Source organism: Puma concolor, chromosome E1 (genome assembly GCF_028749965.1).
Source record: "Puma concolor isolate L17-30 chromosome E1, mPumCon1.1.hap2, whole genome shotgun sequence".
NCBI lineage: Eukaryota > Metazoa > Chordata > Mammalia > Carnivora > Felidae > Puma > Puma concolor.
In genome coordinates, this window is record NC_141680.1 from 45636069 (window position 1) to 45659085 (window position 23017).

Consider the following 23017-nt stretch of genomic DNA (forward strand, 5'->3'; position numbering starts at 1 on the left):
ATGGGTGGTCAGGAAGTCCGCTGCAGGACGGGCTGGGATCTGAGCCAGCTTGGAAGAGGTGATGGATCGGCCCAAGGAGCCACAGGCCCGCAGATACGAGAGGATGTGAACACACAATGTGTTTGGACCCCCCCACCCCCACCCCACCCCGGCCCAAGTGAGAGCTGTGACTCAAGCCCATGGTCAGGCAAGGAGGCAGAAGCTCTAGGTTTGGGCGCTCGTGATGGATCAGACCAGGAAAGGTGAGTTCCAGGCCAAGGAAGCAGTAGCAGGGAGTCACTGATGGTTCCTGAGCAGGAGACATGCATAAGGAGGCGTTTTAGGCAGGTGGATCTGAAAGCAATATGTCTAGAGAGGCGGGCAGGCTGAGGGGAGAAAACCGGAGGCAAGAAATGGACTCAGAAGGTCCCACGACAGTCACTGTGAAAGTCATTAACACTCAAATCTTGTGCGAAGCCCTTCATTCCCCTTCTCTTGAATCCTCTTTCAATTCAGTAAAAGGACAGGGAGTGTCCCCATCTAACAGATAAAGAAGCTGAAGCTCAGAGGAATGAATTGATTTGTCCAAAGGGTCAAGTTGGAAAATCAAACTCAGGCTGTCTTTATCAAATCCTGAACTCTGCCTACTACCCTTTGCCTCGATGGTCCGGGAAAATGGGAGCCCGAAAGGAAGAGACCGGAGATGACCAAGGAAAGCTCTTGGGGTGGGGGAGGTACGTTCAGAGGGAAGTAAAACCCCGTGGAGCCAAGCATCCCTCAAAAGTTGTCACACTCAAGTACCGACCTGGTACACACCTGCTCCCGCTGGTGCTGAGGTGCCCTGGCCGCTAGCTAGTGAGGCCACCCACTGGGTAACTTTGGGCACATAACCTCTCTGAGCCTCTGTTTTCTCATCTGTAAGTTAACATACCTGCACACAAGGGGCTTGGAAAGAATGAACGAGATCATTGGGGTCCAGACAGCAATCTCTCAGTCGGTCCCTCAAGTCTAAGTTAGGCCAATCGGTTCCTCCACGTGCTGGCACACAGGTCTCCTTGTCCCCCACGATGAACCAGGAGACCACCGCCCTCCCCCTGCAACTTCTCCCAAACCTTATGCCACCTCTGTCTTCCTCCGACCTCCCCTCCTCCCAAGCATACCCGCACATACACCTTGTTCCGTGGGGGCCCAAAGAGCTGAGGACTCAGAAGGCATTTCTCCAGTCTGGCAGAGGGCCCCCTAGAAACTGTGCTGATCCCCATGGGAATCACTTAGCAAGAGGAAAAGCCAGACCTTTGCCCTGGCTCTGCTCACAGGTGATGGGGTTAATCGGGAATTCTCTTTCCCTTTGCTCAGGGCTGTCGGTGAGGGTCTAGCTCCCTGATGACTTGGGGACACATTAGTCAGTGATAAGTGGGGCTTTCCAGCCCCTTTTATCCTGTTTACAATACATTGGCTCTCCTTGGACAAAACCCTGCTCCCCCCACCTCGCTCCTGGCTGTTATGGCTACATGAGACAATTTGCTGATGGACGGTCCATGAAGGGCAGCTTCCGTGGAGACCCCTCCCCACCTCCTGCAGCCCCCGGGGCAGCATCCCCTCCACCTGGTGGGTCCTGGAAGGAGCCACACATGCTTGGTGGTTTTTTTGTTTTTTGTTTTTTGTTTTAGCTTTGTTGCAGCCCCTGAATTCAGAAATGCCATCCTTTCTGTCTGCTCAGCTTTAATCGAGGGAGTTTGGGAGCAAACCCAGAGGCAATGAGATTATGTTTCTCTGGCTTTGGAGAGTGACTAGGGTTTTGTTGCTGTCCAAAGCAGAAGCCATCAGAGGCATCTTAACTTATCTGTGGCAAGGCCCTTTTTGGGTCAAAAGGCAGGATAGTACTACGTAGCCTGGACCTTGGCTCCCCTGTCCCACCGTCAGCTTGGCCAGGCATGTTCACTTCTCAAAGCTCAGCACACTTGTCTAGAAAACCAGGGTCCTGCCTCTCCCAGGTAGTTAGGAGCACAGAATGAGAACCTGCCGAGAAAGTCCTTAAGGAGGAGGCATTGTGTTCAGCACTCCGCCTCGATTTCAAGTGACAAGCCTTTCAGCAAGAGTGGCTCCTCTGATGCAGACAGCTTATAATCACCTAAAAGTCAACCTCAAATAATTCTGGGCCTCTGAAACGGCAGGCAAAGGTTCCAGCGTAGGTATGACAGCACATCTCTGTGTTTTAAGGATCTCTTGGGCATCATTCAAGAAGATGATGGAAAAGGGGAGGGAGTGGTTGAGGAGTGATAGGGTGTCTCGATGGGCTCTTATAGGCTGGTAGGGGAAGTGAGACATAGTCCCAGCTGACACAGGGGTGTGTGAACATCAGCACAGGTGGGATGGACAGTAGGGGCAAAGGGGGCTCAGGAGGAAACAGGACCAGAAGGTGCACTGGGAGGGAGGGGCAGAGACCAGGGTGGGGGAGCATAGGGAGCACTGACCGTTTGGGAGAAGGGCTAACAGAATTGCTCTATTCAATCTCAATTAGGGGGCCAGAGACACACAACAGATTCATTGGGTTTCAGAGATAAGAATTAAGTTCCATCAAGTTGGACAGATCACTTCCCTGCTTGCCAGGAATGCCCGGGGCCCGCTTCTCCATGCGTCTTATCTTTCGTGTATTTCAAGGTCCAGCTGAAATCTCGTCTCTTCTGGAAAGCCTTCTTTCATCATCCACATTCAAAGAGATCTCTTTCTTCTCTGCATTGTGGCAGAACTTAATTGTCTTCTCTGCGTCGTTGCCTTTTCATAAGCCCTGTACCCTGTCTCTCCATCTAGATGATAGACTTTTTTTTTTTTTTTTTAGATGATAAACTTTTTGAGGTCAGGGGGCTATTGCTGCATAACAAACGACCTCCAAACTCAGTGGCTTAAAATACCACCCATTTTGCTATATCTCTTGATGTCCTGGGACAGGAATTCAGGCATAGGCTCAGCTGGGTGATTCTTCTTTTCCATTCTTCTTCCTGGAGAGGTCACTTGAGGGGTTCAGCTGGTGGATGGACTGGTATAAAGGTTACGAGCTGGCTTCACCTACATGTCTGGGGCCTTGGCTGGAAGAGTTGGCTCAGTTGGGGCATGTTGAGTGAAGCACCTACACATATAGACTTTCCAGAATGATGGCCTTAGGGTAATTGGACTTCTTCCAAGGTGATTTGGGGTTACCAGCATAAGCCTTCCAAAGAGCTGGGTGGAAACTGCAAGGCTTCTTATGACCTGGCCTTGGAAAACCCAGAGTTTCTCTTCTGTCACATTATATTCATTAAACAAGTCACTAAATCCAGCTCAGATTAAAAAGGAAATGGAATTCGACTCCATCGTTTAATGGGAGCAAAAAATATGAAACCACCTTTATTCAACTACACGCTATAGTCCTAAGACCCAGGCAAGTAAAGTCCCTGGCCAAGGACCCAGGCCTCAGTGGGCCCCACACTTTGGAGTGCTATTTTTGAATCTTTCTAAACCCCCCTTCAGTGGAGGCAATCATTCTAGTCTGTTTCTCCTCTTCAGGGTACTCTCCAAACTCCCGTCCCATGCATGGGACTGACCAAGTGCCCTGAAAAGCTTCAGGGCCCATGCCTGTGGGTTGTCCAGGGAAACCTGGTGAGCATATTGCTTCTATCCACCAGCACAGTATTTCTTTTGTGGCATTGCATAAGATCAGGCTGCCTGCGTGGTAGTGACTTGCTGATTTGGGGTGATTCCCATTCACATTGGATACAAGATGAGTTCAGGATTCTGGGGTACTGACAGTCGACCATTGGCGCTTGGAGTTAAGCCACCTGTTTGGGTCTGTGCCATGGCACTTGCCGGCCTGTGTTCTGACCACAAGGCTGCCTCCACTCTACAACACACCAGAATAGTGGGGCTCCCCACCTCCACCTGGTAAGGGTGGTCATCCCACACCCACCACAGGCTTTGCACTGCAGGTCAGGCAGTGCTCCAGAGGTGGCCATGCCTATCTTCTGCTGGAGACCATTACTCTGCCAACTGGCTTTTACAATCAATGTCTTTCCCTTCTTTTGATCACTGTACTGACGCCACGAGCCTCTGGGTCAGTCTTAGGTAGGGCGAGGTGAGGGCCATGCATCCCTTACATGAGTGGGACTTCTCTTTTTGTTTCACCCATGCACCTGTAGCCTAACTACCCTTTGCCCTCTGCCAAATGGTTTCAGTATGTGGAAAGCAGTGTTGCAGTCAACACTGAAAGAGATCATATTCTAGGAAAGCTGTGATTAAGGCCTAACAAATTTCAAGAAAAAAAAAAAAACATAGTTGGAAGATATATTATTGTAAATTTATACTGAGTAATTCTGAACAGTGAATTATTATTCATATTTTCCTGCATACTCTAGGGAAAACGTGCCATTAGTGTCATCATCAATGAAGCACAGTGACAAACTTTGGGTCATTGGAAGTCAGCATTCACGTTCAGTGTGAAGGATGACGCAGCATCACGAGTAATAATGTAACTAGCATTAAATAAATAAATCAAGACTCGGTTCAGGTATCATCTCCTCTTTGAAGCCCTCTTGAATCCCCAAACTAGGCTAAGTGTCACTTCTCTGTCATCACACAGGTCCTAATTACCTCTATCCCACACTAGCTACATAGTATTCTAATTATTTCTGTAGATGGTTCCCTCCTGTGTAGATGTGTATATTAAAGAACTTCTATGGCAAGCTGATGTATGTTTTACTCATCTTTGTGCCCCAGTCCTTGCACTGTGCCTGATATGTAGTATGAACTCAATGAATACCTGTATGGAGAGTCATGGAAAGACACCACCGGACTAAGTCAGGTAGACTCTGGTGAGCCTAGAAAAATAGTTCTAGTAGAACAAAGGAGAGGTTGGAAGGCAAGCTACCCATAGAGATGTTGACAGGGTAGATCTGTTGTCTATGTGGTTTAGTCATAAAAGAAATGAGAAGTTTCAAGTGCAGCAAGATGGGGAGATGGAGTTTTCTTCTCTTTAGAGAAAGGCCATGTCCATATAAACACCTTAGAGACTGAGAAGCAGAGGAGAGGTCTTCTGGACCTCAGTACCCTTATCTGCCTAACCCACCTCACCAGGAAGCTGTGAGGTCCAAAGAAGAGCAAAATATTGGCATAAAAATTCTTTGAGAAAATTTAAAATTTCTATCCAACCTCTAAAGGCTTCTAACTACTTATAGAATTAAAAAAGAAACCTATAAATAAAAATCTAAGCATGACATTTAAGATCCCCCATGATCTGGCTCCAGCTCTCCTTCTAACACTATTACTGCCCCCAAGCCCCCTAAACCCAGCCACAGAAGGTCTATGTTCTTTCCCGCTTTTTTCCTTTTCTCAAGCTATCCCCTCAGCTTCAAATGCCCTTCCCTTCATCTCCATTAGGCCAACAAGATCAACATTTACAGAGTAGTGAGCTTGTGTAAGATACTGTTAAAACTCTATTGATTCTTGAAGGCCCCATTCATAGGCTGTTTAGTCCATGAACCCTTCTTGCTTTTCTCCAGAATATCAACTGTAGTACTTACTCGACCTGAAAATGTTGCTTGAGGGCGTGACTAACCCTCTCAACAGGCTATGAGAGAAGATGAGAGATTTGAGGGTTCTATTACTTGTATTCCTCCTCCAATATCCGTGCCTGGTAATAGCAGGTGCTCATTAATAAATATTAGAATAAGTGGGAAAATGTTAGGGAAAGAACGTACATGGGTGGACGGTCTCTTAGGACACAAGACTGGGTGGGCTCCAGGATACAGGAAAATAAAAGCATCAACTTGTCAAAGGAAGAGGAACATCTCCTCCCTTGGGAGGAACTGTAGATAAGCCTGGAGGGTGGACATGGGTTAGGTCCACGTGGAGAGACCGAAGCGTCCAGATCCTTCAAGTCTTAACTCAAATGCCACCTCCTACATTAAGTCTTTCCTGAATCTCCGACGGGGCTGACCCTAGCTCAGCTGTCTCTTTGGACTTTCTCCCTTGCAGCTGTTTATTTGTACCCCTATCTCACTTCCTTTCCTAGACTGCGACCTCTCTTGAGGGCAAGAGGAACCGGTTTCCCCACAGCACACAAGACACGGTTACCACTCATTCATTGGGAGTTTATTGGAAGGATAAATGGGGGGGGGGGGGGGGGGAGTAGTAACCGGACATATTTGACATAGGAGATGCTTGCGCACAGGAGCCCAGCGGAGCGCAAGCTCCAGACCCACAACTGAGCAGTTTACTGGGAAGCAGAGCGAGAACAGCCCCCCCAAGCCTGCCTCCGCTGGGGAATGGCAGGAGTCCACCAGCTCTCCTGCAGCTTTGCTCTGAGGACCTCACGTCCCTACTTCTCCGACTGCCCTTGTCAACGCCTGACTCGATGCCGAAGCCCGCCCCCCTACCCACAACTATGCTTCCTCGTCCCCGATCTGCGGCAGTGCCTCTGACTACTCTTAGCCTTTTTGTCCGGGCCTCTTCTCCGTCGCCCTCCTCTTCTGTCTCCATCACCACCGGCAGGGCGCGCGCCGGGGCAGCCCTGGCCGGCAGGAGGGGGCGGGTCCTGCGACCGGGAGCCGGCAGCCGGAAGCCGGACGGGGGGGGGCCGTGAGGACGTGTTCCAGGGAAGCCAGGGCCGGACCCGGCGGGGCCGGCGACGTGGAGCCGCTGTACCAGCAAACGCACAAGTGAGGGCCGCGTCGGGGCACGGGCGGGGGCGCAGCCAGGCTGGGCGAGGCCGGCTCCCCTGGCTGGGGCCTCGGGCGCCCGCCAGTGTGGAGGCCGAGTCCTTCCGCCGGGGCGCTGCTGGGGGCGGCTCGGAAGTTCTGTCTCTGGCGGGATGCCCAAGTCGGCGGCGGATGGAGGGTCCGGCCTGATGCGTGGGGACGTTGGGCCGGACGGCTCATGGGATCTTCGAGGCCGCGACTACCTGCTAAGTAGACTAGGTGAAGGGAAAGTCACACTTACAGATGATAAATTGTTTGTCCAGCACCTGCCAACTCACTGCTCTGGGTTGGTAGAGATGGTGGGAGTCAGGGCCCCTACACCTAGTTTACTATTCACTTGGAGAGCCCAGGGACGTCCGAAAAAAATCTAAGGTGTGGCAGGATTGGATGGAGTGTAAAGGAACAATACAAACGGAATCTTCTTTAGTTTAGAAAGAGCCATCATTGAGCTAAGGTCGTCAGAATAAGTTTCATTGTAACTCACAGCTCCTAAATGACGTCGGCCCCAACTCTTGATTGACACTAATCTGTTGTTGCTGCTACACTTTTTTCCCTTTTCTTTTGATTTGGTTTATACCAGAGACCATAATGATGAAGTGTTTGGTTTGAGTGCAAATATAAAACCTACTTTGTAACAGTTTTAAAACGGAGCCCTTTAAAATAGGGAGCCCTATTCTCATATAAAAAGTATAAGAAGGGACGGGTCGCCTGTGTGGCTCAGTCGGTTGGACATCTGACTCTTGATCTCAGCTCACGGCTTGATCTCTGGGTGGGGAGTTCAAGCCCTGCGTTAAGCTTCAAGCTGGGCGTGGAGACGACTTTAGAAAAAAAAATTTTATATCTATATATATGATGGAACTTAAATAATCAGACCTGTGAGTCCATTGGAAAAGGAATGAAATAGAATTATTTTTGTGTTACTAAGAAAGGACAGATCTTTTAGTGTGTCTTTCCCCTGAAGTATTGAACCAGTCCTGGGAGTTCTGGTTCTAGACTTCTTTTTCTGATCTATAAAATGTTAGTTTGGAGCTCATAAACTTTGAGGCTCCTTTCAGCTTCATGATACTGGTGATTGAGTGTCTTAAAAGGAAACACACAATCCTGCGAGCGTCAGCAATTAACTTTTGCAGTTGCAGAAATTAATGATTGAGGCTGAATTGACACAACAGTAACTGAGCATCTTAATTTTACTGGAACTTTGAACCCACTTTGTGGTTATCTCTGGCCATGTCCCTGACAGTACGTTGGAATGAAATCAGTACTTGAAAGTTCTGTATCTTGAAAACTCCTTCTTAACTGCCTGAGCAATGAGTGGGGGAGGGAGGGGAGGTGAAAATCAGAATAAACATTTTATGCTTAAGTAATACTGCATTAGGATGAACTTTATAGATGAATAAGTGGCCAGGCTTCTATTTTTGATATTCAAGTGGTTGTAGAGGTGTCTATATTTGTCCCCTGTATAGTCTAGGATCACTCAGTGCCCTGGACCTTATTATCTCTAGAGATTCTTTGCGGTTTTAATTTTTTAAAAAATATTTATTTTTGAGAATTAGAGTGTGAGTGGGGGAGGGGGAGAGAGAGAGAGAGGGAGCTACAGAGTCCGAAGCAGGCTCTAGGCTCCAGGCTGTCAGCACAGAGCCCAAAGCGGGGCTCGAACCCACGAATCGTGGGATCATGACCTGAGCTGAAGCCGGACACTTAGCCGACTAAGCCACCTAGGTCCCTCTATCCCTAGAGCTTCCGATTCAGTAGGTCTGGAGCACAAGAAGCTCTATTTTTAACAAGCTCTCCAAGTGATTTTGGTGAGCAGCTGGGTGTGAAAACTGTTACCTTATCTGAAGACCAGTTTTTCCTTTTTTTGATTTTGCCTTCTGGTGAGAGGCTAAATGTAGAAGCGGCAAGGTGGGTGAGGTGAAAATGACCAGATGGTTCCCACTACTTTTAAGTAAAGCAAAAACAACCACAAATGTTTGTATGATGCCGTAAAGGTTACACAGCAATTTCATATTGCATTTGGATCTATGAGCCTTTAAATAGTTGTGATTATTGATTCATGTGTGTACCCTGTTTTATCGGAGACTGAGGCACCAAGGAGTTAAATGGCTTGTTCCTGGTTCCTCAGCCAGTCCATAGTGGGACCAGAACTTGCAACCAGTATCTTTTAACTCTAAAACTGTTCCCTGCTCGTAGGGGTCAGAGGCAGCATGGATACAAAATAGGTGTATATGAAAGGATGAGAGTAGTTCCATGGACTTTAAAAAAGCAATTTCATTTCTACAGACTGGATTTGTTTGTTTGTTTGTTTGTTTGTTTGTTTGTTTGTTTTTAGTCAGCAACAGTGACCTTGTTTTCTTACTATTAGGTCTCTCTGCTTGGTGATGTCATTACCTAAGCCCACCACGGACCCCATGTTGGACAGGGCTAAGACTTCTGGTTTCTAGTGTCCACCTACCCCCCCCCTCCCCCGCCCGCCCCAAGTCCTGCCTGTGCATCACCTGTTCCTTACTGGCTTCAAGTGTGTTGTCTGAATTCCCAGGTCGGTTTAAAACAGACTTGCCACATAGTAGTCCCCCCTATGCCATGCCTGCTTGCTTTGTTGTTTTGCATTTGATTTCCTCCCAGGCATGAAATGTAGAGATTGGAATCATTTTCTTGGCCGTATCTCTTCTAGTTCATTCAGAGCATTCGGAGCTTAGGTGGGAGAAGTCAGTATTGTTTCCCTGCAACTTTAAAGTTTGTCCATTTTGGCTTAGAAAACGGTATAAGCCACCTGAAGGGTGTTTATAGGGTGAGTGTTGCCATCATCTCTCACCCTGTCCTCATAGACTTTAAAAATTGGAGGGGACTGGCAAAATCTTCCATTCCAACTCCCTTTAGTCAGGAAGACCCTTTATAAAACCCGAAGCAGTTCATGTACCCTGTGTTTAAACATGCAGGAGCTCTTTTTCTTCTTCCTTTTTTTCTTTTTTTCTTTTTTTTTAAGTTTAGAGAGAGAATGAACACGAGTTGGGGGGGCGCGCAGAGAGAGGGAGAACCCCAAGCAGGCTCCCAGCTGTCAGCGCAGAGCCCTCCCGACACGGGGCTCGAACCCATGAACCATGAGATCATGACCTGAGCCTACCAAGAGTCGACGCTCAACTGACTGAGCCACCCAGGCGCCCCCCTTCTTCCTTTGCTTGAAGAGAGAGAGTTCATAATTATTCTGGGGTTTTTGTGGGGAGGGGCAGGTTGAGCTGAAAGCTACCCTCTTGAATGGGGCTCTTGGTTCTGGCTCTCCCTTCAGGAGCCGCAGTGGAGAATGAGCCCATTCCTCTGCCTGTATGTCAGCTCTAGGTATTTGAAAAGCACCAGCTGCCCCATTTTAATAGAGGGTTTTTTTTCTCTTTTCTTTTTTCTCTTTTCTTTTTTCTTTTCTTTTCTTCTCTTCTCTTCTCTTCTCTTCTCTTCTCTTCTCTTCTCTTCTCTTCTTTTCTTTTCCTTTCCTTTCTTTTCTCAGAGGTTTATTATCACTAGCTCTTTTGACCATTCCTCTTCATGACTTGACTTCTAGACTCTTTCCCGATCATCCTCTTCATCCATCTTCCGTCAGGGGAAGTCTTTAATAGGGGCCTTTAACAGACAGCTCCCAGGATGGAATGCCACTTGATATTGTACATTGGGGACTTTTTAAAAAAGTCTTAAGTGGGAATGCTTTTCATCCCTGACAAATTTCATCTTACTATTTTAGCCTAAATGAAAATATTACTATTTGTTTTGTGGTACAACATCCTAACCTAGGCTCATTAGCACAGAGTGATGTGCAAATGTCATCAACGTAAGTTGGTTTGTTAAAAAATCTTGAACAAAACGTAGAGCTGAAGGCAGTCCTGTGGTAGAATGCTGGAAATCTTGGCTAGCATCCCTTGGGTACCATTATTTAGCCTGCCATGAAGCCCTCGTCCTTAAAGTTTAAAGTATTTGTCAATCCATGGGAGAAATGTACTATCTCATTATTTTGACTTTGCATTCTTCTGATTACTAGTCAAGTGGAATAATAGATATAGATGTAGATATGGATATAGATATAGATATAGATATAGATATAGATATAGATATAGATATAGATATGTTTGGGTTTTCTTTTCTGTCATTTGCTCTTTGCCCATTTTACAAAAGTGCTTTGACTTTTCCTGTTGATTTGCAGCATTTTTTAATATACTCTAGACATTAGTCCTTTCTTACCTGCCGCGGGTATCTTCCAGTCTCTGCCTGTCTTTTTATTTTATTTTTTTAGAGCGTCTTTGGTGTAGACAGGTGTTTTGTTTTAATGTAGTCAAATTGACGAGTCTTGTGGTGTGTGTGGTTTGGGGGACAGTATTGTTTTTTGCCTTGTTTAGGAAATTCTTCTTCAACCTGAAGTCATAGTATGCATTCCTGTATTTTCTCCAGAAAATTTTGAAGCCTTGCCTTTTACATTTGGGCTTTAAACCATCTTGCGTTTCTTTTTGTGTCTGGACTCTATTCTTTGCTCCTGGGTCAGGGTTAGGGTTTGTCTGTCTCCGCACTGCAATGATGTTGTTTTGTTTGGTTTTGTGTTGTTATTATGGCTTTGTCATAAGTCCTCATAGCAGGTGGACCAGGTCATCCCTCTCATACTTGATTCAGAGTTGTCTTGGATACTCTTTGCCCCCTGCCCCCCTCCCTTTTTTCTTCTGTTCCCGTTCCTGTCAATACTGCTAATTTTCACATTTGCTCTATGAAGCTGCCATTGACAACTTACCTCATGGCCTACGTGCAGGCCTTCGGTAAAATCCGAATTGTCTTCCCATCGGCGTCGCCGTGCAGTCCTCTTGCTGTCTCTGTGGTTACCCTGACCCAGATGTTGGTTAACTCAAGCTGTGTTCCTCCATCTACCTCCGTACCTCCACGTGCCCTCATTCTACACTATCAGGACCTATCTTACCGGAGGAGCAGTCTGGTCCCTCCATCTCTAGTGGTGATTTCTAGTTTCCTTTCAGGGCCGTGGGTCTTACCCAGGTGCGCTCAGACTCAGTAGAGCGCTGGCCTTGCTTCTGGTGCCGTGGTCATGTTTAGAGTCCGCAGGAAAGCCCTGGAAAAGACAAGACAGAGTTGAAACCCAGTTTGGGCTTCTGGCTTGCATTGGTAAATTTGGGTTCACAGATTGTGGTGCCCATGGTGGAGGCTGGTTGCTGACCTTTCCCTCAAGGGTTGGAGGTGATATAGTTGCTCAGCAGACTGCTTTCCTGTGGCTCTGATGTGAGAGACCGGAAGCACCAGGAGCCCGTTGTTGGGGTAGCATAGGCAGTATTCCAGAACTGATCGCAGACGACTGCTAGGAAGGGCTCTGGGGGTGACCTTGGTCAAGCCCCGAGGAGCCTCCGGAGAGCACGCTAGGGCCCGCCACCTGAGACCACGCTGGCGAGCCAGGGTACGGTGTCGCATTTCCCAATGAGGTGGCACTCGCCTGGGATTGCCAGGGAAAGGCCTTTACCGGACGGGACATCCCCGTCTTTCAGGACCTTCCTCTGATAGTTTTCTCGCACTGATCGCCTCATCCCTTCTCCCCTCCGACCCCTACTCGCTTCCGGGCAGGCCCACCTGCTTGTAATCCACGTGCCTTTTTGCCGATCCTTTTCTTCATCTCTTCCCTCATCAGGTCAAGCTTCCGTCTTCAGAGTGCTCTTTAGAACTCACTTGACGCCACCGGGTTCCGCCAGCTTTTACTCTTATTTTCTTACGTTTCCTTGGCACCACGCCACTGCGCGGAGCCCCTCGGCTTCCTTTTTGTTTACACTTACATGTAGTGATGTTCCCCTAAATCTTCTTGGGACTTGTCATGTCTCTCTGGCCTGTCGTTCCTAATTACATTGTTTCTCAAGGACAAGGATTATATCTTTCTTGCCCTTTGACTCTCCCTAGTACAGACCAGCGCTCAGCACATCGGGTCAAAGAACAGAGAGTGGGATTGGCTGGGTCCGGATTGAGGTTTATCACTTGCTGTGTGACCTTGAACAAGTTACATAACCTTTCTGGGCTTCGGTTGTCTTATTTATAAAACGAAGATGATAATGGTCCTTTCCGCATAGGGTTATTGACTTTGCAGAATGTCTCCGATGTGGCAGGCACTTAGTAAGCGCCGCCTGTTAGTGTTACGAAGTAAGTTAGTGTTCTTATTAATATTCATGGTAAAATATTAGAAACCGGGCCAAAACATGTGGCCTCAAGTGCCACTTAACAAAGTTTACAGTTCAGTGATGCTGTCGATTTAAATCAGTTACACGTTGGCATCAGAAAGTTTGTCTTTCCTGACCGAAGCACTGTCGATGACTCCTGTCTCACTCATTTCCTCTCTCTTCCTTGGATAGGCAGGTCCACGAGATCCAGTCTCACGTGGGACGCCTGGAGACCGCGGACACGCAGTCTCTGCACTGTGAGTAATTAACTATGGAGAGCAGAGTCCTTTCTCCCGATGACACGATGCTAATGGGCTGGGTTTCCTGACCGCCTTGCTGCCTCAGGGGCTTAATGATTCCATGCCGAAGGAGTTCTGTTGTTAGGGGTGGACAGAAAAACCCTCTGGCAAAGCCTCTGACTTCTCTCATTGCGCCCCGTGGAATCCCACAGGCCTTATCCCCCATTACCCCTCAACTCACCCTGACAGGGCCCTGTGGGAATGGACCTCCTCTCCTCTGTCTTAATCTAATTACCGAGCCCTGGGAGGAATGTACTCCGTACAAACTCAGAGATGTTTAACTGGAATTGGTCATTTCTTCTGAGCTGAGAACGGTGGCTTTTTAGGAGGATTATTCAGAAACGAATAGCAACATTAATTAGTGTAGTTCCCACACTGTGGTTTCATTTGAGAAGAGTGCTGCTTTCTGTTTTACAGTTTTCTGTTGGCCAGAAAAGGTCCTTTCTCTGAGCTGGCCACAACAGATGCCACTGGTTGCCCACACGTTGCTGAAGCCACCCGTTCACCTCCCCACCTGGCTGTCCTCATGCCCTTTTCTGTTTGCTCATGCCTCCTTTTCGGAGCATCGAAAGCATCTCTTTTCTGGGTTCTGTGCCCCACCCTGTTCTAATCTAGAGTGCATATGTTAGCTGCTGCAGGTTGGCCTAGGAGGGTCACATTGCTTCTTTACTGTCGTGTCTTTATTGGGCAAGAAGCAATCTGGGTACCTTTTTTTTTGGTTAATGTTTGTTTGTTTGTTTGTTTGTTTGTTTATTTATTTATTTATTTGAGAGAGAGAGAGAGCACACAAGCAGGGGAGGGGCAGAGAGAGAGGGGGAGAGAGAGAGAGAGAGAGAGAGAATCCCAAACAGGCTCTGAGCTGTCAGAGACCCTGGTGTGGGGCTCGATCCCACGAACCGTGAGACCGCAACCTGTGCTGCAATCAGCAGTCGGGCACAGTCGGATGCTTAACCGACTGAGCCACCCAGACGCCCCCCTGGGTGCCCTTTTTGTACGCGGTTTAGTTCCTATCCATCTGCTTTGTTTGCCTTCCCAGCAGTCTCACTGTCACATGATTAGAAATGGAAAAGAGGCCATGTTGACTGTTTATCAAGAGGGATAAGGAAAATGACTGTATTTATCATATCTTTACCTCTGTGGATTCTTTCCTGGGCCTTTCCTAGTGATATTCAGTCTATTTTGGGGATTCCAGCATCAGCCTGCCCGTCCTTATGGAAAGCCTCAAGGGAGCTCTTCCCTGTGTTTCACACACTAATCTTCCCCTTTGTGCTTTTTTTTCTTTTAACCTCATTACTGTAGGGAATTCAATTGGCAGCCTTCTTACTAGATATTTCTAACTCGTATCTGAGAATAATCTCAAAGGAAAAGAGACCTCATTCTGTTTCAGAAGATACTGCATTTTGCTTAAAATATTTTATTTGGACAACCCAAATATTCATTGTATTTTCTAAAGGCAGGAAATGTATTTCTACAGACTTATCTGTAGCTTTTTAAACAATTGGCATTGCTATGACATTAACAGCTACATGTATATATGCGTGTGTGTGTTTAGAGCGACATTTACAGAATCCGTATCACTTGAATTTTTTTCCATTATTCAGTACGATATGCGTTTTTCTCCTTTTCGAATGGGTTTCTTTGAATTTATTGGATATGGAAAAAGACATGTTTATTGTATCATTCTAATTTAAGCTGTCTCTTTTCCAGCAATTACTCTTTTTTTCTCTTTTGTGCAGTAGTAGAAAACGAAATCCAAGCAAGCATTGACCAGATATTCAGCCATCTAGAACGTCTGGAGATTCTGTCCAGCAAGGAGCCCCCGAACAAAAGACAGAATGCCAAACTGTGAGTGTTGTGACGCCTCTTGTCCAGGGGAGGCTGTCAGATATTCTGAAAATCCATTTACACATTGAAAAACTGAGACTCTGTGAAGATGGAGTCCCTCTAAAGGGCACGGTTTCGTTTCAATGATATTTCCTGAAAATAAAAAGCCTGTGAGGTTAGGGGCTCAGAAGCCTGTGTCTCCTTACATTGGGTCATTTTGAAATTTTGCCTCCAATACCGTTTTTCTGGCCAGACCCGTGGCCTTACTTGAAGCCTCCAGCAGCCAGGGAGGTGTGCACTGCCCTCTGGTTCCTGCTGCATTCTTGGATTGAGATGAAATCTTGCCCTTAATCACTTCAGTCAGCCGATTTATAATGAAATAACTGATCTAACATTTGATACTCCGCCATGAAATTCAAATGAAAACCCTCACCACCTCCAGCCCAGCCCCTGCTCCCAAAAGTTCTTATGAAACTTTGTTGTTGCTTTACTCGAAAGGTGCCCTTGGGCTCCTTCTTGAAAAGCGATATAATCCATGGCAGGTCAGGGAGAGGTCGTTGAGCCTGCTTCCTGTCACCTGTTCCCTGTCATGCATCCAGAATCAGAGACCAGCAGATGCTTAAGTAAAGCTGTTGGGATCTCTTGTGCTACAACCGTACTTTAACCACAGGCCGCTTCTTTGTTTTCAACATCAGTGATCAAAATCAGATCATTTTGGTGGGGACAGCATGCAGTGGTGTAGGGAGAAGTAAGGAAGCATCTTTCTTGAATACGAAGGCTGGCCGCTCAGAATGTGCGGCCCTGGGTTTCTGGAATGTAATCTCTGTCTCCATCAATTCCAGTCGTGTTGACCAGTTAAAGTGTGATGTCCAGCACCTGCAGACTGCTCTCAGAAACTTCCAGCATCGGCGATACGCCAGGGAGCAGCAGGAGAGACAGCGAGAGGAACTTCTGTCTCGAACCTTCACCACTAACGTAAGCCAGGCTCCTGGTTGGGGGGCGGGAGGGGGTGGGGGGGCAGTGTCCACAGGCACTCGGCAGCTCGTCGCCACTGAAACTCGGGTCCTGGAGCTTCATCTTTGTAGGGGGTGTCCGCAGCCGATCGACTGGAAGTAACAGTGGGCTTTGTGCCTTGCCACAGACACTAGACCTAGACAGGGAACCTCCTTCTCTAACACGAAAACCCGAAGTGGAAGCAGTTAAAGTGAAGGAGTGGGCAGGGGTGAAAATGACCTGGGTTTGACTGAGAGGTGGAAGTTCCCATGGTGGAAACGGTTTCTGATCAGGTAGAGACAGATGATGAGAACGGAAACCATTTGTCACGAGGGGCAGCATTTCAAAGCTGCCTGCAGGCACTTGCCACCGTGCTGTGTATGTGTGTGGTTCCCGTGTCAGATGCCTTAAAATGTTTTTGCCCCAAATCTGAGCAGCAATTTGGAGGAATTTGTTAACAGGTCTTTTGTTTTGGATGGATTGCTTGACTTGAGCCTGTTCGAAAGTGGCCTGGTTGGTGTGCATGTTTGGTTTTTGGGAGACCCTTGCCCCTGCCCCTCGGTCTTAATAGGATCCATTCCTGCACATGGCTGTTGATGGCTAGAGGACACACTGGCCTTTTTCAGGTCCCTTATAATGTATTTCCACCAAGTGAGGTGGGTTTTGGGTTGTTTTGTTTTAACAGAGAGGTTCATTTTCTAAAGAGGTCTTAGCTCTCTAAGCCTGCCCTCAGAATTCAAATCAGCCCACGTTTCACAGATGCTTAAGTCTCTCTGCTGTGTCCACACTTGCGGCAAATTTCCCCGAGTGTTTCAGAATGTGCCTGTGTAGTTTCTGCTTCTCTAGAGTAAGCAGTCAAGTAACACTGATTAACAGTTCAGAAGTGTGATGAGGACGTGTTGGAGGCATAGTGGTAGGCGCAGCTGTCTGTCTTCCTTCCTTCCTTCCTTCCTTCCTTCCTTCCTTCCTTCCTTCCTTCCTTTCGGTAGTTTCAAGTTTTCATAGCTGCCTTTCAAAAGTGTAATGAACTCTACAACATGCCAAAAGGTGTGTGGGCTTTTGATCACTATGGCATTGGGTACTCAGACCTCTTTTAGGTCAGGGATGGTCGCTCAGAATTCTTTTGTTTGCATATCAGCTCGGTGCGGTGCTCTGCACGCAGTGCCCCTTAATCAAAGTTGACTTTGCCAAATGAACTTCTTGCCGGTCACTCTGTGAGCTGGAACTATGGTATGTTTTTCTGAGTGATAATGCCCAATTAGGTCTACCCTTTCAGGCGGAAGGGTAAGAACGATTTGTATACAGAAGGCACTCAATAAACGCTTGTCGAATGAAGAGAAGCCTCTCTTTGATTCGTTCAAACACTGGAGTCTTGTGACCCACTGAGCATTAGCTGTATGCAGAACATTGTTGAAGATGCTTGTGAAAGTAAAGCTTGTGAAAAAGTGAAAAGCTGTGGTCCCCGCCTGCTTCTCGAAACGCTCCCGTGTTAGCAGGGGGCACTGAGAGCAGGTGCATGAAAAGTGATTCTGAACGTATGCAGCAAGGAAGAGGTGGTTGAACCTCTTCGTGGTGATTGAAAGAGGGGAGAATGACCGTGCATGGCAGAAGAATGTGCGATTGTCGGGAGGCGGGAAAGAAGGGAACTATGGCCAGTCCTGACTGCCTTCTGTATCCAGTCCGCTTCTGGTGTAAACTTAGAGCCCTGAGGCCAGTCTCAGTGTTTCTTCCCACGGATGGTTAAGAGGGCCGGCTCTGCACTCAGTAGTGAGATACAGGCCCCGCTGGACTGAACAGCTCTGTGTGATCTTAGACCTCTCTGAGCTTCAGTTTCTTCACCTCTAAAATGGGGATAGTACAGTAACTGTGTTATAACGTTAGGATAAGGATTAAGTGAGCTTAGGGTAATGGGCATCAGGGTGGAAAGTACTTGATCGGTGTCAGTTTTTTTCTTCCTTCATTTCTTTACAGCCCTTTCTGGACCGCTGAGGAGAATTGTCCCATCCCGACTACCCATTAGGCCTTCGTCTCCTTTGTCCTTAGTCAGACTCCGTCTAAGTGCAGCGACAGCTGTAGATAAAACAGCTGCAGAACAAAAGCAAACCTGTAATACTGTGTTAAGGGAAAGCCAAGGAAAGGAACATTTGGAACAAGCTAAGTTAATAGGGGAGTAGTCAGAGAAAGCCTTCAGGAGAAGCCCAGCAAGACCTTGCAGGACTGATGTTCCTTCTTAAGTGGTGGTCATGGTGGAGAGGCAGGAATTCACAGGCCGTGTGCATCTGGCTGTCTCTCTGGCTTGGCCTTGGCCGACAGGCGGAGCAGTCAGACCCGCTGGGACCCCAGGAGCTGACCAGGCGGCAGAGCTAATCCTGTGCCTGCGTCTCTTTCACAGGACTCCGACACGACCATCCCAATGGATAGCTCGCTGCATTTCAACTCCTCCCTCCAGAAAATTCACCATGGCATGGACGACCTCACCGGAGGCGGGCACAGTATGCTGGACGGACTGAGGGCCCAGAGACTGACCTTGAAGGTGGGGGCTTTTCTGGGGGACAGGGAGGAGGCCCTTCGTTCTGGCCTCATCCACCAGTTGGGTACCCGCGTTGACGTCTTGGTTACGTATCCTCGCGTTTTGTTACTTTGGTGGTGAGACAGAGCCCTGAGTCTGGGGTCCTTTCTTTTGGCGCTGAAGTATGAGGAGTCCACAAGTGACCACCTTCCCTTCGCCCGCAGCTGCTACTTGTGCTTGCGACGAACCATAATTTGGCATCACTTGGTATCTGGGTCTTTTTCCGTTTACTGAACTTACCATGAAAGTGGCTGCTACGATAGGCACCACTGAGACCAAGAAATCCCACAACTGCCGAAATTACAGAATGCACGATTCTGAGAAGGCACACGTGGCCACACGTGGCCCCTCGCCCTCACGTGGTTTCCCGGAGAGCCCCTCCTGCCGACCACCTGATAGCCGAGACCTTTTGTGCTCTTTAAAAAAATTTTTTTTTTCAACGTTTATTTATTTTTGGGACAGAGAGAGACAGAGCATGAACGGGGGAGGGGCAGAGAGAGAGGGAGACACAGAATCGGAAACAGGCTCCAGGCTCCAAGCCATCAGCCCAGAGCCTGACGCGGGGCTCGAACTCACGGACCGCGAGATCGTGACCTGGCTGAAGTCGGACGCTTAACCGACTGCGCCACCCAGGCGCCCCTACACCTCCTGGTTTCTAACGGTCTGGACTTAGGACAGGGCATGGCTGGGATGGGTCACCTCTGCTCCATGATGCTAGAGCCTCAGCCGGAAGATTCCACGGCCGGGGAGGAGAATCATCTGGAGATTCACTCCCATGTCTGGTGCTTGATGTCCGCTGCGCTCCTTAGCTGGGGCTGTCCACTGGAACGTCTACACAAGGCTTCCTCGCAGCCTCATGTTCCAAGAGTGAGTGGCCCGAGAGAGAGAGCCAGGTGGGAGCTGCATCCTTTCTGTGGCCAAGCCTTGGAAGTCACAGGACATCTTTCTGCAGTCTCAAGCCTCCCCCCCACTCCCCCACAGTGTGTCATCCATCAGCCACAGTGTGACGAAAGAGCAGGTGGGGTGGGATAAACCCATGGGTGTGGCCATCTGAGGGAAGCACAGTCGGCCACACTCCCCTTGAACAACGCGCCCATCTAGCTCACAACAGTAAAATACTCAAACTCTGTCGCCATAGGTACCAGGTAGCATCTACTCGCTGGGGGAAGCAATGGCACCGAATCCCTGGATGAGTCAGATTTGACCAGGTGCAGCTTGGGAGGAAGGTCTCCGAGGGAACAGTGTGAGCAAAGGGGTGTGCCCTAGTGGGGGCAGGGCTCGGGCTTGGGCTTGAAGGCCAGGTACGGGGTATCTGAAAGCAGGTTCATTACTCTCTGCCCTGCTCCGTTCCCCACCCCTCTGCACAGGAGAACGTCCCTCTGTGTGCTCAGACGCCCCTGAGCTCGGGGGCAGGATGGCCCTGAGCAGCAGAGGCTGGCAGGATGGGGGCCGCCCCGGCATCTTGCCTGTCTCAGACCCTGTGCGGCAGCCTGGGAAAGTCCTGGGCTTGTCTCTGGGCGCGGGGGTGGGGACGGGGGACGGGTACCCTGTGCCACGGCAGGTCAGTTCAGTGGGCTGACACTTGGGGCTGAGATGAAAACGTCGGGTTCCAAAGCCCAGAACAGAGGGAAAGTGGAGCTGGAAGGGGTCCCTAGGGACCACCACGGCTGACCTCAGGGAAAGTGACTTGCCAGGGATCATTCAGCCAGTCGGTAATGGTCGGTCTGGAATCAGAGTGGAGGTCACCTACTCCCGGGCCAGTGTCCCGCCATTCCTGCTGCCTGTGGGCCACCTCCCCGGGCCATCTTGGCCTGGTGCTAGTTTGTGGCCCTCAGCCCAACTACAATCCCCTGGCCTGGCACTGTCCCATATTCTCGCCAGGCACAGCTAACTGGGGTGGCAGGAGCCATACCAAAGGCTTTTCGGATTTGAGGGCCTCTCCCGAGCCCCTCAGATACTGACGTGAACTGGCACACACATTGCCGGCTTGTGATGTCCCGTAGGGGACGCAGACGGCGGTGGACAGAGCCCATGACCACGGCTGGAATGGTGGGTTCCAGAGCGAAGCCTGGCGGTGGGTGTCATTCTCCCCGTTACCCACTGAACTATATCTCATCCATCCAGAGTCAGTTTCTATGGCAACAGCAGAGTCCTTACCCATCATTTTCATCTGTAAAGATCCACCCCAGCTGCCTGAGGCCGGGCTCCTTGCCCAGCTGCACACCGGGCCCAGCTCCGCATCCCAGGTGTAATGGTGAATCGGCAGCCTGCCAGCCGGGACCTCCTGGGAGGTGCCTGGTAACCGGCATAGCCCTTGAAAATGACCGCATAATCACTTCTTAACCGGGTTAGGAACTTGCTTCCAGTGGCCCCCTCTTGCTTCTGCGTCAGTCACCTCCCTCTTCTCCTCTGGAGCTTACCATCGAAGACCTCCATTCCCTTCTGCCCAGCCTCCAGAGCAAGATAATGCTAATCGAGGCTGCTCCGAAGCCAGCCGCTAACCTGCTAACCCCGGGGAGAGGGGAGCCTCCAGTCTTTGCCACCCGGGTACGCTCAGGGATGAAACCCCGCCTCCGTGGCCCCAGGGCCAGAGAGCACTCTGTGTGTGGTCCACGCACCCCACCCGCCAGCCCTGTTGTCAGCCTTGGCGGGGGCGCTTCCCCCTCTAACCACCACCACCTTGACAACCCAGTTCCAAGCCCACGCCCGCCAGGAAGTCTTCCTTTCTACACCGCTTTCCTCTGCATCCTCTCTGCATGCCTGTATTTGGTTTCTGCAACATAGCTCGGGGCGCCTGGGTGGTTCAGTCCGTTGAGCGTCCGACTTCGGCTCAGGTCATGATCTCACGGTCTGTGAGTTCGAGCCCCGCGTGGGGCTCTGTGCCGGCCGCTCAGAGCCTGGAGCCTGTTTCGGATTCTGTGTCTCCCTCTCTCTCTGCCCCTCCCCTGCTCATGCTCGCTCGCTCTCTCTCTCTCTCTCTCTCTCTCTCTCTCTCTCTCTGTCAAAAATAAATAAACATAAAAAAAAAATAAAATCCTAACAGCTTCAGGATCTTTCTGACCTTGAAGAAAGGGCAAATGAAGATACTGTGCCACCACTTCAGAAGCAGACCCTGAAATTCTTCTGTGCTTTAGAGGTGGTGTTGCCATCCTATGAGTGCCGGAGTCCCGGAGCTGGCATGGCCGAGGAGCCTTTGGATAACCTGGAGGAAGGCCCGTTTACGGTGGGGGTGGGGGTGGAGGGGAGGCAGAATCCCTCTTTCTCTCTAAAAACTCATCTTTTCAGATTCATCATCCAGCCCTCCCCCTTGCTAAGCTCCTAAAGCCCTAGGCAGAGTTTTTCTGGCCTACGGTACAGGCTTTTATCTCAGGCAATACCTGAAAGAACCTTTAACTTTAAAATTCTAAAGCTGACTTTCTGCCAAGAAGTTTAGGAGGAGGGAAGTAATGTTTTTCCCATTTTTGGTTAAGAATTCGCCTTGTGCTAAAATAGTCCTTCAAATACATATCTCTTGCAGCCTGCAGTGATCCCAGCAAAGTGATCATCTAAAGACTTAAATAAACTCTTGTGTGAATGTTGAGTCCTTTGCCTCCTATCAAAGGGCTGGAGTGTAAAGAGTCAAATACAGATGCCTAGAAAAGGTATTCCCATTGGTACTGTGTTTTCTCCCAGTGCCTACAGCACTTAGGCTTAGGGTTTTCCGGGAGGGGCAGGGCTGTTAGCAAGGCTAAGGGAGTAAGGCTCCCTTGGGTGATGCCCAGGAAGAGACCAGGCGGTCATGTGCACTACCACCGAACCTTTCTCCCCATGTGACTCCAGCCCTTGATGCACAGGAGAGTAGGGTCTGCAGTAGGGTCTGAAACTAGAGTTTCCGCCTGTCCATTTGAAATCTACGAGCGATGTGAGATCTGTGCCACTTTCTTGGCTTGAGTCTCCCTTTTGGTACTTCCAAAACTTCTGGAGTAGATCAGGGCAGTCAAAATGTGCCCTGCCAGGATATACCTACAGCAGAGTCATTCAGCCTTGTGTTGTGCCTGCCCTTACTTGCTAAGATAATGAACGACGAATCATGGATGTATTTTCACCTTTACACATATAACCCCCAAATCAGTTATCATTCAGATAGGCATGTTAAATCCATTTGTTTTGGTTGGATGCAGGGCCATTATCATTTCTTATGAAAAGGCGGACAGTCCAGAAGCTTGCTATTCAGAAGGCTGTGTCAGATGCATTCCAGAAACTGTTGATTGTGATTTTAGGTAAGACTTACTTGATTGTCCTTGCAGTATATCAGTTTCAACGAGCAAATAAACTCATTTTGAAAAGTTAATTGGATGAAAACACTTCATATTCTTTTATTCACCAAATGCTTTCAAAGCAGTAGTCTCAAACTTGTTCTTTGTGGCATTTGTGAGAAAAATGACCACAAATATTTTTGTCCCCAGTATATAG

General features: G+C 48.9%; 3 protein-coding genes across 3 annotated transcripts in view; all 3 read left to right on the forward strand.

Moving 5' to 3' along the window:
* Nucleotides 1–22145, forward strand: LOC147574433 (uncharacterized). The gene is made up of 8 exons (XM_086686397.1): nt 1–242; nt 1650–1713; nt 3523–3615; nt 6442–6668; nt 13073–13137; nt 14916–15024; nt 15846–15978; nt 18389–22145. Exons 1-8 carry the CDS (start codon nt 1–3, stop codon nt 18644–18646), a joined length of 1191 nt encoding a protein of 396 aa, XP_086542523.1. The 3' UTR covers nt 18647–22145.
* Nucleotides 1–23017, forward strand: part of LOC147574432 (uncharacterized) — a 299824-nt gene that overhangs the window by 23499 nt on the left and 253308 nt on the right. The window lies entirely within an intron of this gene.
* LOC147574434 (uncharacterized) overlaps nt 21935–23017 on the forward strand; it is a 51639-nt gene continuing 50556 nt past the window's right edge. Inside the window, exon 1 of the mRNA XM_086685525.1 lies at nt 21935–22824. Within this exon, the coding sequence (XP_086541651.1) occupies nt 22694–22824 (131 nt within the window). The 5' untranslated portion in view covers nt 21935–22693. The remainder of the gene's footprint in view (nt 22825–23017) is intronic.

What these genes read in the sequence shown, in the direction of transcription:
- LOC147574433 (XM_086686397.1), top strand. Translation starts at nt 1, where the DNA reads ATGGGTGGTCAGGAAGTCCGCTGCAGGACGGGCTGGGATCTGAGCCAG. An exon ending in GCTCAGCTTTAATCGAGGGA is followed by an intron (nt 1,714 to 3,522) that starts GTTTGGGAGCAA and finishes TCTCCTCTTCAG; the next exon opens with GGTACTCTCCAAACTCCCGT. An exon ending in AAAAGACAGAATGCCAAACT is followed by an intron (nt 15,025 to 15,845) that starts GTGAGTGTTGTG and finishes CATCAATTCCAG; the next exon opens with TCGTGTTGACCAGTTAAAGT.